The sequence below is a fragment of the Pseudopipra pipra genome, chromosome 6 (genome assembly GCF_036250125.1).
Source record: "Pseudopipra pipra isolate bDixPip1 chromosome 6, bDixPip1.hap1, whole genome shotgun sequence".
NCBI lineage: Eukaryota > Metazoa > Chordata > Aves > Passeriformes > Pipridae > Pseudopipra > Pseudopipra pipra.
The window spans coordinates 64,476,314-64,489,990 of NC_087554.1; the positions used below are offsets into that span (position 1 = coordinate 64,476,314).

A 13,677-nucleotide genomic window follows, 5' to 3' on the forward strand; every position below is an offset into this window, starting at 1 on the left:
TAATTCCCAGAGAAGCTGTGGCTGCCTCTGGATCCCTGGAAGTGTCCAAGGCCAGGTTGGAGCCACCTGAGCTGGTGGAAGGTGTCCCTGCCCATGGAAGTGTTTGAATAAGATGGGCTTTAAAGGTCCCTTCCAACCCAAACCAGTCTGGGATTCTGAGATTCCCTGATCCCATGATTTCCTTCATGTCCTTTCCATCTTCTCTGTTAAAAATAGAGGACAAAGACCCAGCCAGGAGAAATAAGATCAGAAATAGGCTGGGGGATGGTCTCCTTGGAAAACAGAGTCTTCTACCCTGAATCATGGATCAAATGGGCAGGATTCCCAAAGTAGGAATGTGCTGCCAGGAAAGGAGACTGCAAGAGAGCTGGAGAGGGACTGGGGACAAGGGATGGAGGGACAGGACCCAGGGAATGGCTTCCCACTGCCAGAGGGCAGGGACAGATGGGATAATGGGAAGGAATTCTTGTCTGGGAGGGTGGGGGAGGCCCTGGAATAGAATTCCCAGAGAAGCTGTGGCTGCCCCTGGATCCCTGGAAGTGTCCAAGGCCAGGTTGGAGCAACCTGGGATAGTGGAAGGTGTCCCTGCCTGTGGAAAAGAATTGGGATAAGATGAGCTTTAAAGGTCCCTTCCATCCCAAACCCTATTCTGGGTGTGTTCCCATTCTCATTTTGGGGGCTTTGGGCTGTAATTTCTAGGGCTGTGAACAGAACAAATCCCAGGCAGAGCTCTGCCCCTTCCCATTACCACGAGATGTGGGCAGTCAATCTAAACTGCTTTTCTTCACAAAAAAAATTTGCAGGCAAAATCTTACATATTCATTTGATCCAAGAACTTATTGCCTGCTGGGACTGCCTGGGTTTGATTTTTGTTATGTAAGTGTAAAATTCTGCTATTTCATTACTGATTTATTAAGAGTCTTATTAACTCTTCTGGGGTTTCTTGAAGACACACAGGAATGTCCTAAATGTGATTTCTAACCTCAGTTCTTCACTGGGGTCAGATCTCATGGGGGCAGCAGGCAAAGAGGGTCCTGGAATCATTCCAGGGATCAGAATGGTTTGGTTTGGAAGGGATTTAAGGATCATCCAGTGCCACCCCCCTGCCATGGGCAGGGACACCTTCCACCAGCCCAGGTTGCTCCAGCCTGACCTTGGACACTTCCAGGGATCCAGGGGCAGCCACAGCTTCTCTGGGAATTCTATTCCAGGGCCTCCCCACCCTCCCAGACAAGAATTCCTTCCCAAGATCCCACTCAAATCTCCCCTTTTCCAGTGGGAAGCCATTCCTGTGTCCTGTCCCTCCATCCTTGTCCCCAGTCCCTCTCCAGCTCTCCTGGAGCCCCTTTAGGCCCTGCCAGGGGCTCTCAGCTCTCCCTGGAGCCTTCTCTTCTCCAGGGGAACCCCCCCAGCTCTCCCAGCCTGGCTCCACAGGATTTAAACCTTTATAGTTCCAAATTCCTTAAGGACATAAGCAGTAGAAACTTTATTTTCAGAATTCTATGTAAATATTTGCCTCATCCATCCCAAGGTTGGAACCATTTTTAACTCACAATTAAAAGCCTTGGCTCCAAATCTCCCATCCCAGCCTCAGCTTCCTCCTTTGCAAATCATCCCTCAGCCTTGATATCCCACCCTAAATCTCCCCTTGTGCAGTGGAAGCCATTCCCTGTGTCCTTTCCCTCCATCCTTGTCCCAAGTCCCTCTCCACCTTTTTTTTTTTCGGCTCCTTCAGGGAGCAACCTGTGGTCAGGCCTCAAAAAAGGGGCTTGATAGACACGTGCTCCACTTCAGTAGCAGCAGAGAGGAGCAGAGAAGGTGGGATGTGTGTCTGCTGAGGGATTTTTCCCCCTGCTGCTCTGCAGTTATCCAATGGATGAGAACAGCAGGAAGCAGGAGCAGGATGCTGCTCAGAACTCAGGTTTAAAATGAAAAATATGATTGCCTTGAAATGCTTTCCATTCCTCCTTCTTGTTCTTGATACAAAACTGAAATTCAGGTCAGATATGGAAGAGAAATTTTTCCCTTGGAGGGTGGGGAGGCCCTGGAATAGAATTCCTAGAGGAGCTGTGGCTGTCCCTGGATCCCTGGAAGTGTCCAAGGCCAGGTTGGAGCAACCTGGGCTGGTGGAAGGTGTCCCTGCCTGTGGAAAAGAGTTGGGAAAGATGAGCTTTAAGGTCCCTCCCAAACCATTCTATATTTCCATAATTTATAAATTAAAGCCAGACTGTTCAAAAAAAGAAAGAAATCCATAAATGACAGCAAAGGTTTTCTTGTCAGTGCTGATTTAATAGGATGTCACGGTGCTGTTCAGAAATATTCAAGGATGTGCAAGAATGAAAACTAGAAGAGAAACAGAGGAATAAAACTTATTTAATATTTAAGAGCTGCATAAAAATTATGGCCTTTGTCCTCAGGCAGGTGCCTGACAAGTAAGAGTTGTGTGTCTGGATGTGTAAATACGGGATAAATATATATTTCAGAGGCCTTTGAGTGCTGCAGAAACTTCTTTCTGGTGAAGGATTCGTCCTCCTTAGTGAGGTTATTGAGCAGCATCAATGCCTAAGACTCATAAATAAATTAAATCCAAGTACCCTGTTAAAATATATCAGAATTTTGGGATAAACTTTAGCAGTAGAAATGCATCTTCTTCCATCTCTCCCATTCCAAACCTGTTCTGGGGACGGTTCTGTTGGGTTCTGTGTCAGTGGGACACATCCAGGCCTTAATTCCAGGGGCTGGAATGATCTTCCTTTCCCTGCATTCCTCTGAGATCACTTCATAAAACCGAAGCAAAGAGGAAGGTGAGAAATATTCACTCCTAGTGGGCCTTGGGAAAGGGAGTTTACCTTGTAAAAATGATGGAATTCTGTTGGTCATTCCTTAAACCCATTTTTTTTTGCTCCAAGGTGAGGGATGAAGGAGCTGTGCCAGAACATATAATCAGTGTGTGTCCAGAACATCCAAAAACATGTTACCAATATCATGAATTGTTGGGACAAGAGTGATTTATTCCCATGGACAAATCCCTCTGTTCTTTTCCTGCTGGGGAATTCTTTATTCCCTGACACCGCAGATGTTTCCATGGAATCCAAACCACTCTGCCTTTCCCCGAGCCCCCTGCTGCAGTGCATCTGTGGCTCTGAGCTGATTGAAACCCTCCCATTCCCATTTGGAGGACTTCATTAAACATCCAGTGGCCATTTCCTTCCCAGTTTTCTCTGGGATTTCAGAAAGGCTCCCTTGGAACGGTCAGATCTGACAGCTGGGCTGTTATTTATTGCCAAAAACTCTTCCTTATTTAAAAAACGAAGTAAAATCAGAATATTTGCTCTCCTGGGAAATGCATTTTGGCATCATGAGCTGGTCTGGTGGTGGTTTTCCCCCCTGATCTGTTCCTGCAGAGCCTCCTGCAGGTTGTTTAAAATGCAGCCTTGTTTTTCCAGCTCATTTCCCAAGACAACCCTCCCTGGCTCGTGGCATTGACTGAGCAGCAAAGCTCCAGCTTAAAAAGGGCCTGGGCTTGTCATCCTGATTGCAGCCCCTGCCATTAATTTGTCACTCTGCAACGATTTGGGATGAAAAAACATGGCCATTTGTGAAGAGCTTTTAGAAATCCCAGGAGAATGAGGTAGTTCAGTGCCCTGCCTGTGCTTGGAGATCAGCTGGAGCTTTGTGGGATGGAGAAGCCACCATGGAATATGGGATGTGGCTTGGGGGGATGAGTTCTTGATGGTGGCAATAGAGTTGTTGGTGTAGGTGTGAAGTGCTTGATTTAAACTGAGGAAATTAATCTTGAGGCCAGGTTCCTAATTCTGCCTCTGATAAAAATCAGGGTGTGGCTGTTGCAGATAAACCAGGAATCAAGAAATTTAAGGTCGATGCCACAGAATCCCAGAATCTCCTGAGCTGGAAGGGACTCCCAAGGACCATCCAGTCCAACCCTGAGCCCTGCACAGGCCCAGCCCCAGGAGTCCCACCCTTGCCCCAGAGGAGTGTCAGAGTTGCCCAAAAGGTGAACTTGGAATTTAATCTGTCACCCAGAAGGAACGAGCAAACTTTCCCTGCAAACTGGCCTTAGTGGGGGTTAATAATTAATAATTAATAATCCCACCTTTCGTGGGATTAAAAGTGGAAAGCTCTTTTTGGGAGATGTTTGCAGCAGTGAAAAAGCAGGAGAACCTGCCCTGCTGGGGTTGGGAACAGCAGAGCTCCTGTTTGATCCCACAGACTCTGGTGAATTCAGCTGGGATGCAGCCAGTTTTAAAGGATTCATTGATTTATATCACATTTTAGCCTTTAAAGGAGCAAAAATTGAGGAAGGTTTTGATTTGAATGTGGTGACACCTTCCAGGTTGTGACTGCTCTGAGTCCCCACCTCAGAGAAGTGCACAGTGGGATCCTTCCCAGGAGCAAAATCCTACATCTTCTGGTCAGTTGTGGAATTATAGAATCCTGGAATGGGTTGGGTTGGAAGGGACCTTAAAGCCCATCCAGTGCCACCCCTGCCACGGGCAGGGTCACCTTCCATGAGCCCAGGTTGCTCCAACCTGGCCTTGGACACTTCCAGGGATCCAGGGGCAGCCACAGCTTCTCTGGGAATTCTTTTCCAGGGCCTCCCCACCCTCCCAGCCAGGAATTCCTTCCCAATATCTCCCCTCTGGCAGTGGGAAGCCATTCCCCCTTTGCAGTCCCTCCAGACCCTCTTTGCCCCCACCTTTAAAGTTGTTAAAAGCAAACAAACCACAACAACTTTCCAGCTCTGAAATATCCCAAACGACCATTTACTTAACAAATGGACTGAAGTGCTCCAATATACAACTTCCAAGATGTTTTTATCACCCTCCATTTGTATGGAGAAACAGAGGGCAGTGTGTTTTATCTTCCAGTTCACCAGGTTTTAGCAGATATTCGTGTTCTATTTGGATTTTACTCTCAAAAAAGGGATCCCTCTCTCTAGGTTAACATTTTCACTCTGCCTTGAAAACCTGAGCTGTTTTACATATTTCAAGAGAGGACTTAATTGTTGGATCTTTCTCATGGCAGCTTTCCCTGAAGTGTTGCTGTCTCTTTCCTCTTTAAATACCAGACAGTAAATTTGGATCCTGGACAGATGTTCCTGTTCTGAATCACTCATCTGTCAATTTGTAGCCCATAAAAACTGTTTCTATAACGTTCTTCATATTTGGACTCAAAGTTCCTAATTACTAAAGACTTGGGGATTTTTAGTTTTTTTTTAAAAAGAGGGGAAAAGGGAATTTATTTTTTTGTGTGTATGTTTTTGTTTGTATCACAGGAAGCCAATTACACAACGTGGTAAATACAAAATAATATAATTAATGGCAGGAACAAATACAGGAGGATTGTTAATATAATCCTGCAAGAAAAAAAGTCAATTACATGCCTGGGATTGTTCTGATGGATTAGGAATTGGCTAATTGAGAAAGATTATGCCCATTGTTAAATGGGTTTTAGACTGTTTTCCAGGCAGAAAAGAGGGAAAGAGGTTTAACATGCAGCTGCCAAACCACAGAATTGTGGAATATCCAGAGCTGGAATCCCACAAGGACCATCCAGTCCAACCCCTGGCCCTGCCCAGAACACCCAAACAATCCCCCCATGTCCCTCAGGGTGTCCCCAAGTCCCACATGTCCCCAAGTGCCACATCCACAGGGCTTTTAAATCCCCCCAGAGATGAGGACTCCACCCCACCCCAGGCATCCCCTTCCAGTGCTTTCCAACCCTTTCTGTGAACAAATATTTCCTAATATCCAACCTGACCCTCCCCTGGCACAGCTTGAGACCGTTTCCTCTTGTCCTGTCCCTTCTTCCCTGGGAGAAGAGACCAACCCACGTGGGACACTTGGGCTCAGTCTGTCCCTGAGCAGCCAAACCTCCCAAAGTGCCCAGTCTGGGTTTGCCCTCTTGGTCCCTCTTGGCTCCACAGCAGCTGGTGCCCAGAACTGCAGGAGAGCAGAGCAGGAACCAGCCCAGCATGGAAAGAAAGGTGAGGGTTTGGCACTTCCACTGGTTGGGTGGGAAAATATCAGATAAGAAGAGCACTCTGTGCTGGGTCAGGAACTGGCTGATGGCCGGGCCCGGGGAGTGGTGGGGATGGAGCTGCATCCAGGGGGGATCCATCCCCAGTGGTGTCCCCAGGGATCAGTGCTGGGCCCAGTCCTGTTTAATGTCTTCATTGATGATCTGGATGAGGGGATTGAGTCCATCAGCAGCAAATTTGCAGATGACACCAAGCTGGGGGGGAGTGTCCATCAGCTGGAAGGCAGGAGGGCTCTGCAGAGGGACCTGCCCAGGCTGGATCCATGGGCTGATTCCAAGGGGATGAGGTTCCAGCAGGCCAAGGGCCGGGTCCTGCCCTTTGGCCACAACAACCCCCGGCAGCTCCAGGCTGGGCCAGAGGGGCTGGAGAGCAGCCAGGCAGGAAGGGAGCTGGGAGTGGGGATGGACAGGGAGCTGAACAGGAGCCAGAGTGTGCCCAGGGGGACAAGAGGGCCAATGGATCCTGGCCTGGCTCAGGAACAGGGGGGCCAACAGGGCCAGGGAAGGGATTCCTGCCCTGGACTCAGTGCTGGGGAGGCCACCCCTGGAGTGCTGGGTCCAGTTCTGGGCCCTCAGCTCAGGAAGGCCCTGGAGGGGCTGGAGCAGGGGCAGAGGAGAGCAACGAGGCTGGGGAAGGGACTGGAGCACAAGTGCTGGGAGGAGAGGCTGAGGGAGCTGGGGGGGCTCAGCCCGGAGAACAGGAGGCTCAGGGGAGACCTCCTCACTCTCTGCAACTCCCTGCCAGGAGGGGGGAGCCAGGGGGGGTTGGTCTCTTTTCCCAGGCAACTCTCAGCAAGACAAGAGGGCTGGGTCTGCAGCTGGGCCAGGGGAGGGGGAGGTTGGAGATCAGGAAGAATTTCTTTGCAGAGAGGGTGCTGAGCCATTGGAATGGGCTGCCCAGGGAAGGGGGGGATTCTCCGTCCCTGGAGGTGTTTAAGGCCAGACTGGATGTGGCATCAGTGCCATGGGCTGGGAACCACGGCGGGGCTGGATCAAGGGTTGGACTTGATCTTGGAGGTCCCTTCCAACCCAGCTATTCTGGGATTCTATGAGGGGAAGCCTCATGAGGACACTTGGTTTGTTCAGCTGGAGGAGACTGAGGGGAGACCTCATTGTGATCTTCAGCATCCTTGTGAGGGGCAGAGGAGGGGCAGGCACTGAGCTCTGCTCTGTGGGGACCAGGGGACCCTGGGAAGGGCTGGAGCTGTGCCAGGGCAGGGTCAGGTTGGATCTCAGGGAAAGGTTCTTCCCCCAGAGGGTGGTTGGCACTGCCCAGGCTCCCCAGGGCAGTGGGCACGGCCCCAAGGCTGCCAGAGCTCCAGGAGGGTTTGGATGATCCTCTGGGGCACAGGGGGGGATTGTTGGGGTGTCTGGGCAGGTCCAGGAGCTGAACTTTGATCTTTGTGGGTCCTTCCAACTCCGGGAATTCCGTGACTCTGTGATTTTATGCCACCAAGAGCAGCAGCACCCGAGGCACAGCAGCACAGGAGCTGGTGGTGAGTGTGGCACACGGGGCTCTGCAGCTGAGCTTGTTGGTTTTGCCCAAATTACAGATATTTGTCACCGTGAGTCATCTCTGGGCTGTAACTCTGCTTTGAAATGAAGATGACACAGGAGCCACCCACCCGATGAGATTTATGTTCCAAACTGAGTTATCCGAACGGATAACTCTGATTATGTTGCCAGTCAAAATTGGGAAAGAAGAGCAGAAACAAGGCAAACACTCCCTGGGAGTTCTCCCTCTTCGATATACAAATAGAATATTTTCCCAGGAACTGAACAGTCCTTTTTTATATATAAAACCTCCAAAGAAAACCGATTTTCTTAAGGAAAATCAATTGTTGTTGTTATAAACTGGAAAGAAATGACTTTAAACACTGTCACAGGTTTCTTTTCAGCAGTATCCAGTGGATTAATTTGCACTGCATTCAGTTGTCATTAATTAAAGAGAAGCTTGTCCAACTTGTTGAGTCAATGAAGAAATTTGTGGTTGATCAATAGGCCAAGCACAATGGACTGAGGGGGTTTATTTTTTATAAACATATCTGTGCATACAGCAATCAATGTTTAATCATCCCATGGGATTAACAGCTCCAGAAATCTATATTTCCCAGTCTTTAAGAGAACACAGTGTTTCTCAGCAGGAGGCAGGGAATAAATCCCCTTTCATTTGACAGCACGAGCGTTTTCTGCTGCAATAAAATCCTGCCACAATTACAGCCCTTTTTCTCTCATGTCAGGGAAATACATTTTGCTTTTCTGGTGGGTTTTTTTTTGGTTTGTTTTTTTTTGCTTTTCAGCTTTAGGACCAGAAATTTCTAAATATTCAAAAGTAACCAAGGAAAAAAAAAAAGGAGTTTTCCCAGTGAAGCCTCTGGATTTATTAAGCCTGGATACGCTCTGCTCCATTAATTACAGCTCAGGCCCGTGACAATCTTAATAAATGCTCCAAAAACTGAGCTCATTTTCCCTCAGTGCCCCACAAATCCTCCCAAACTGTTGTTTCAAAGGAAATTTCCCACCCTATGTGTCCTCCTTGTCTTTGAGAGGCAAAGGGCCTTTGATTAGAAAAAATTCTGGAGGCAAAGGGCTTGGATTTTTCCCCCCTCAAAAATTCCTTTTCCAGCAGATCCTGGTTCTTCCTTAATATTTCATAATATTAAGAATATTTCTTAATATTCCTTAATATTCCAGCTCTGACCACGTGAGTTGAGGTGCGGAAGATGTTTTGGGGTTGTGTTTGCTTGTGGATTTTCTCTTTAAATCTTGACTGGTTTATGCCAAACAGCAAGGCCTCGACGTCAGGGAGAGGCTCTCCAGGGAATTTTAAGGAATTCAAGGATGAGGATTCGCCTCCTTCCCATCCAAGGAGCCCAAATCGATGCCCCAGATCTCCAAGGGGGAAGGGTTGGGTGGGTCTTGGTGCTTCCATGAGCGTTGGGAGTCTCCTCCTTGGAGCATCTCCAGTTTGGGGCTGGGATTTTGCCCCACCCTGAGGCCTTTTAGGAATCAAAATCTTATTTTTAGGGGCGTCTTGGGCATTTCAGTGTGGCTGTTTATGTCTCAAAATAATGGGTTGAAAATAAACTGGAAAATCCTTGTTCCTCCAGCTGCTTCCAAAGTTCTCCAACTCCATGGAGACCTGACCTTCCTTTTTGCTGAGTCAGCAAATAAATAAGATCAATTCTTTTAGTATTTTTCAGCTCAATTCCTACATTTAATTTCAATTATTTTAGTAATTTTCAGCTCAATTCCTGCATTTATTTTTATTTATTTTCATATTTTTCAGCTCAATTCCTACACTTAATTTCTCTTCTGATTTTTCAGCTCAATTACTATATTTATTTTCAATTACTTTAGTATTTTTCAGCTCAGTTCCTATATTTGTTTTCAATTATTTCAATGTTTTTCAGCTCAATTCCTATATTTATTTTCAATTATTTTAGTATTTCTCAGCTCAATTCCTACATTTATTTTAATTCCTCTTCATATTTTTCAGCTCAATTCCTACATTTATTTTCGATTATTTTAATATTTTTCAGTTTCATTCCTACATTTATTTTCAATTATTTTAGTATTTCTCTGCTCAATTCCTACATTTATTTTTGATTATTTTAGTATTTTTCAGCTCAGTTCCTACATTTATTTTCATTTCTTTTCATATTTTTCAGCTCAATCCCTATATTTATTTTCAATTATTTTAATATTTTTTTCATCTTTATCCCCACATTTATTTTCAATTATTTTAGTATTTTTCAGCTCAATGCCTACATTTATTTTCAATTATTTTAATATTTTTTTCATCTTTATCCCCACATTTATTTTCAATTATTTTAGTATTTTTCAGCTCAATGCCTACATTTATTTTCAATTATTTTTACATTTTTCAGCCAAGGGTGCAGTTGGTGTTTCACACCAGATTTGGGAATGTGCTGGAAAGGCTCCCTCAGGAATGTCCTGGAGTGATTCCTCCATGGATAACTTTATTTTCCAGGTGGAAAGAGAACCTTGAAAGTGGAATGTGGTGAAAACTGGATGGATATTTCCTTTATTTATGTATTTATTTATGTATTTGTTTATTTATTTATTTATTTATTTATTCATTCCACAGCGAGCTGAAAAATCAGGCAAAGGTTTGTTTTCTGTCCAAATAAGTGACAATTTTGTGATGTTTCGTGGTTTTTTTCTGACTTCCATGGCAAAAAAAAAAAATAGGAATTAGAACAGAGCTGGTGTCGATTGCAAGGGAAAAAAAGAATGTGGGAAAAATCCCAATATCCAGGAGCGGCTTAGGAGGCAAAATACTGAAATTCCTGAGATTCCAGAGTTAATTCTGATTCCTTACAATGAGCTGCTGTACAAATATTCCCAATTCCACCTTGTCTTTGGATAAACAACTGCAGGAACAGAGAGGCTTCAGCAAGTAATTGCAATAATTAAGGATTAAAATTCACAGTTCCCCAAACCAGCCATAAATTTGCATCGAATTCTGTCACTCTTTGAATTATTCCCCTTTTCTCCACCTCCCCAAACAGGAGCAATAGAGAAGCTCCAATTTTTTATCCGTTCTGAAAGCAAAATAATTTGATTTTTCCTTTCGGTTTCTGCCTCCTGAGCCACTCCTGGATATTGGGATTTCTCCATAGGAAGCAATGAAATAAGTCATTTATTTCCCTTGAAACCAACACCAGCTCTGTTCTAATTCCTGGGGGGTTTTTTGCCGTGGAAACCAGAAAAAAACCCATAAAACATCACAAAATTTAATGAATTGTCCACTAATATATGGGGACCTTGTGGAATTATGGAATTTTTAAGGTTGGAAAAGCCTTCCAAGACCATCAAGTGCAACTTCCAAGGCCTCCAATGCCCCCTGTCCCCAAATGCCACATCCACAGGGCTTTGAAACCCCTCCAGGGCTGGGAATTCCAGCCTGGAAAACCCGTTGCAATGCTTGACAACCCTTTCCATAAAGAAATTTTCCCTCCTCAGCCCCTGTGTACTCGTGTAAAATACTTCAAAAATCAAAATATTGCCACTTTTAATCCCACAAAAGGTGGGATTATTAATTATTTACCCTCACTAAGGCCAGTTTGCAGGGAAAGTTTGCTCGTTCCTTCTCGGTGAAATATGATGGATTTAGTTCTATTTCAGGGGGTATAAAATAAATGAAATAAAAACTTTTCCATCCCTAATGAACTCTGGGGGGGTGAACACGCCCTGGGGAAGGAGTTGAGAGGCCTGACAGGTGGAGTGAGCCTTGTGGAAAATCTCATTTGAGCATCACTGCACCTGTACAGGTGCCTTGGCATGGCTGGTAAATATTTAATGATTTTTCCCTTTGTTTCCTGCACTTTAGGCAGAGGAATATTGCAAAAATATTGCAAAAATATTGCAAAACTATGGCAAAACCCAGTAACTCTGCTGCCAAAAAAAGGGGATGATTTCTGCTTCTCTCTAAAGCTGATGGTAGAGACAGTGTGGCACTATTTTTCCTGCTTAATTAGATTGTTTTTCTCTTTTCATTTCTTGGTAAGGAGGCTCTGAAATAAGAGAAACTGCATTTGGATGTCGGGAAGTGAAGTTTATAAAGCCCCCCAAAAAATCTATGCTTTGCAATTTGTGACTTTGCTTTTTACTTTTCTTTTTGCTTTGACTTTCTTTGTCCCCTGAAATCCACCCACCTTTGAGACTCCAAGGACTGCTGGATATTGGGATTTCTGCACAGGAAGCAGCACCTTTTTATTTCTCTTGAAATCAGCACCAGCTCTGTTCTTATTCCTGGGGGTTTTTTTTAATGCATTAAGGTCATTAACGACTTATTTCTTTCTCACTCATCACCAAAAGTGGTTGGAAATCAAACTGTCTCTCTGATTACTTTGAAAAACTCGTTGACTCTAATGAGGAGGTGCCTCCCAATCCATGAAACTGTGGCTTTCCCATCCCAGAAAATGTATTTTCCTTTGCTGTTGGACAGTGTTGTTTTAAAATCATGGAGGGAACAGGGACACAAGTCCTGAGAGTCCACTTACCTGCTCAGGTTTGAAGGATTAACATTTGGGAGCAAGAAAATTCACCCTGGGGAAGCTGATGGGATGACCTGGAATGAGCAGCGATTTTGAGAGGAAAAATAGAGGTTATTTAACATTTTTACAAGCAGGTTTTAAATTTAAGGGGCAGATTTTTGAAGAAATTGAGGGTTTAGTGAGTATTTAAAAATGCCCCAGCTTGTTCTGGAGTGTTTGAGTTGCCATCACAAACCAGGTGATGATCCCTCGTTGTCTCCCTTGTGTGGTGAGTGTCCAAAATGCTCCTGAATTGGGTTAACTCTGCTTTTTTCCTGCTCCAAACCACATCCCAGGGCCACTGGGCTGTGCCAGCTTTGCTGCAGGATCCTCTCTGGGAGGAGAGGCCAGGAGGATAAACTGGAGTCCCAATTTATAGTCTCATTTGTTCACTATAGAAATGCTCAGGTGGGTTATTTCAGGAAATTAGGGAAACAAGTCCTGAGAGTCCATTTAACTGGTTGAGTTTGAAGGAATAACATTTGGCAGTGAGAAAATTCACCCTGAGGAAGCTGATGGGATGACCTGGACTGAGCAACAGTTTTGAGGACAGGAGGAGTGGCCTCTGGAATAAAATAGATTCCCAATTTATGGTCTCGTTTGTTTGTTACCAAAATGTTCAGGTGGGTTATTTCAAGAAGGTTCTTGGTCTTGTTGTATCTCCAATCCTTCTGGGTGGTTTGAGGTTGCACAGCTCTGTGTCTGCTCCCACACATTCCTGAGGTGAAGACTTTTGTTGCCTCTGTGTGGTGAATGTCCAAAATGCTCCTAAATTGGGTTAACTCTGCTTTTTTCCTGCTCCAAACCCCATCCCAGGGCCACTGGGCTGTGCCAGCTTTGCTGCAGGATCCTCTCTGGGAGGAGAGGACAAGAGGATAAAACAAATTCCAGTTTTTGGTCTCATTTGTTTGGTACCAAAATGCTCAGGTGGGTTATTTAAAGGAGGTTCTTGGTCTTGTTGTATCTCCAATCCTTCTGGGTGGTTTCCACTCATTTCTGAGGTGAAGACAGAACCTGTCCCAGATCTCTCTGACGCTGGAATTCTCCTTTTGGTTTTTCAGGCTGGCCAACAGCGTTGGTGGGAGCAGGAAATCACCGTGAACGGGAACATCCAGAAGGGAGAACTGATCACCTACAACCTCACCGAGCTCATCAAGCCCGAGGCCTACGAAGTCAGGCTGACCCCCATCACCAGATTTGGGGAGGGGGACTCCACGATTCGGGTCATCAAATACAGTGGTAAGAACTTGGAGGGCCAGGAAATGTTTTGTTGGCGTGTTCTGGGTCTGCTGGGCGGGGTCTGAACGTTCCCAATCCTGAAATAATCCATCAAAACGATCATCCAGGAAGGAGGAGCCGGGTAGAAATTAAAGCCTTCACCACTGGGAAGGTTCATAACAACAAAAAGCAAAAAAAAAAAAAAAATCTGAACAGACCAAATTCAAAATCATCTCCAATTTTTTTTGTGAAATAAAGGAAAAAATAGAAAAAAGGAAATAAAGTTAAAAATCAGTGTTCGTTTCTAATAGCTCATTTCAAGTCGGTTCTTGCTTGG

The 13,677-nt window shown here is 45.3% G+C and overlaps 1 protein-coding gene across 1 annotated transcript in view; it reads left to right on the forward strand.

The window, feature by feature from the left end:
- The window catches only part of MDGA2 (MAM domain containing glycosylphosphatidylinositol anchor 2), a gene marked incomplete at its 5' end in the record, with an annotated part of 311,527 nt that overhangs the window by 266,866 nt on the left and 30,984 nt on the right, over nucleotides 1-13,677 (forward strand). Inside the window, 1 exon segment of the mRNA XM_064660078.1 lies at nucleotides 13,184-13,361. Within this exon segment, the coding sequence (XP_064516148.1) occupies nucleotides 13,184-13,361 (178 nt within the window).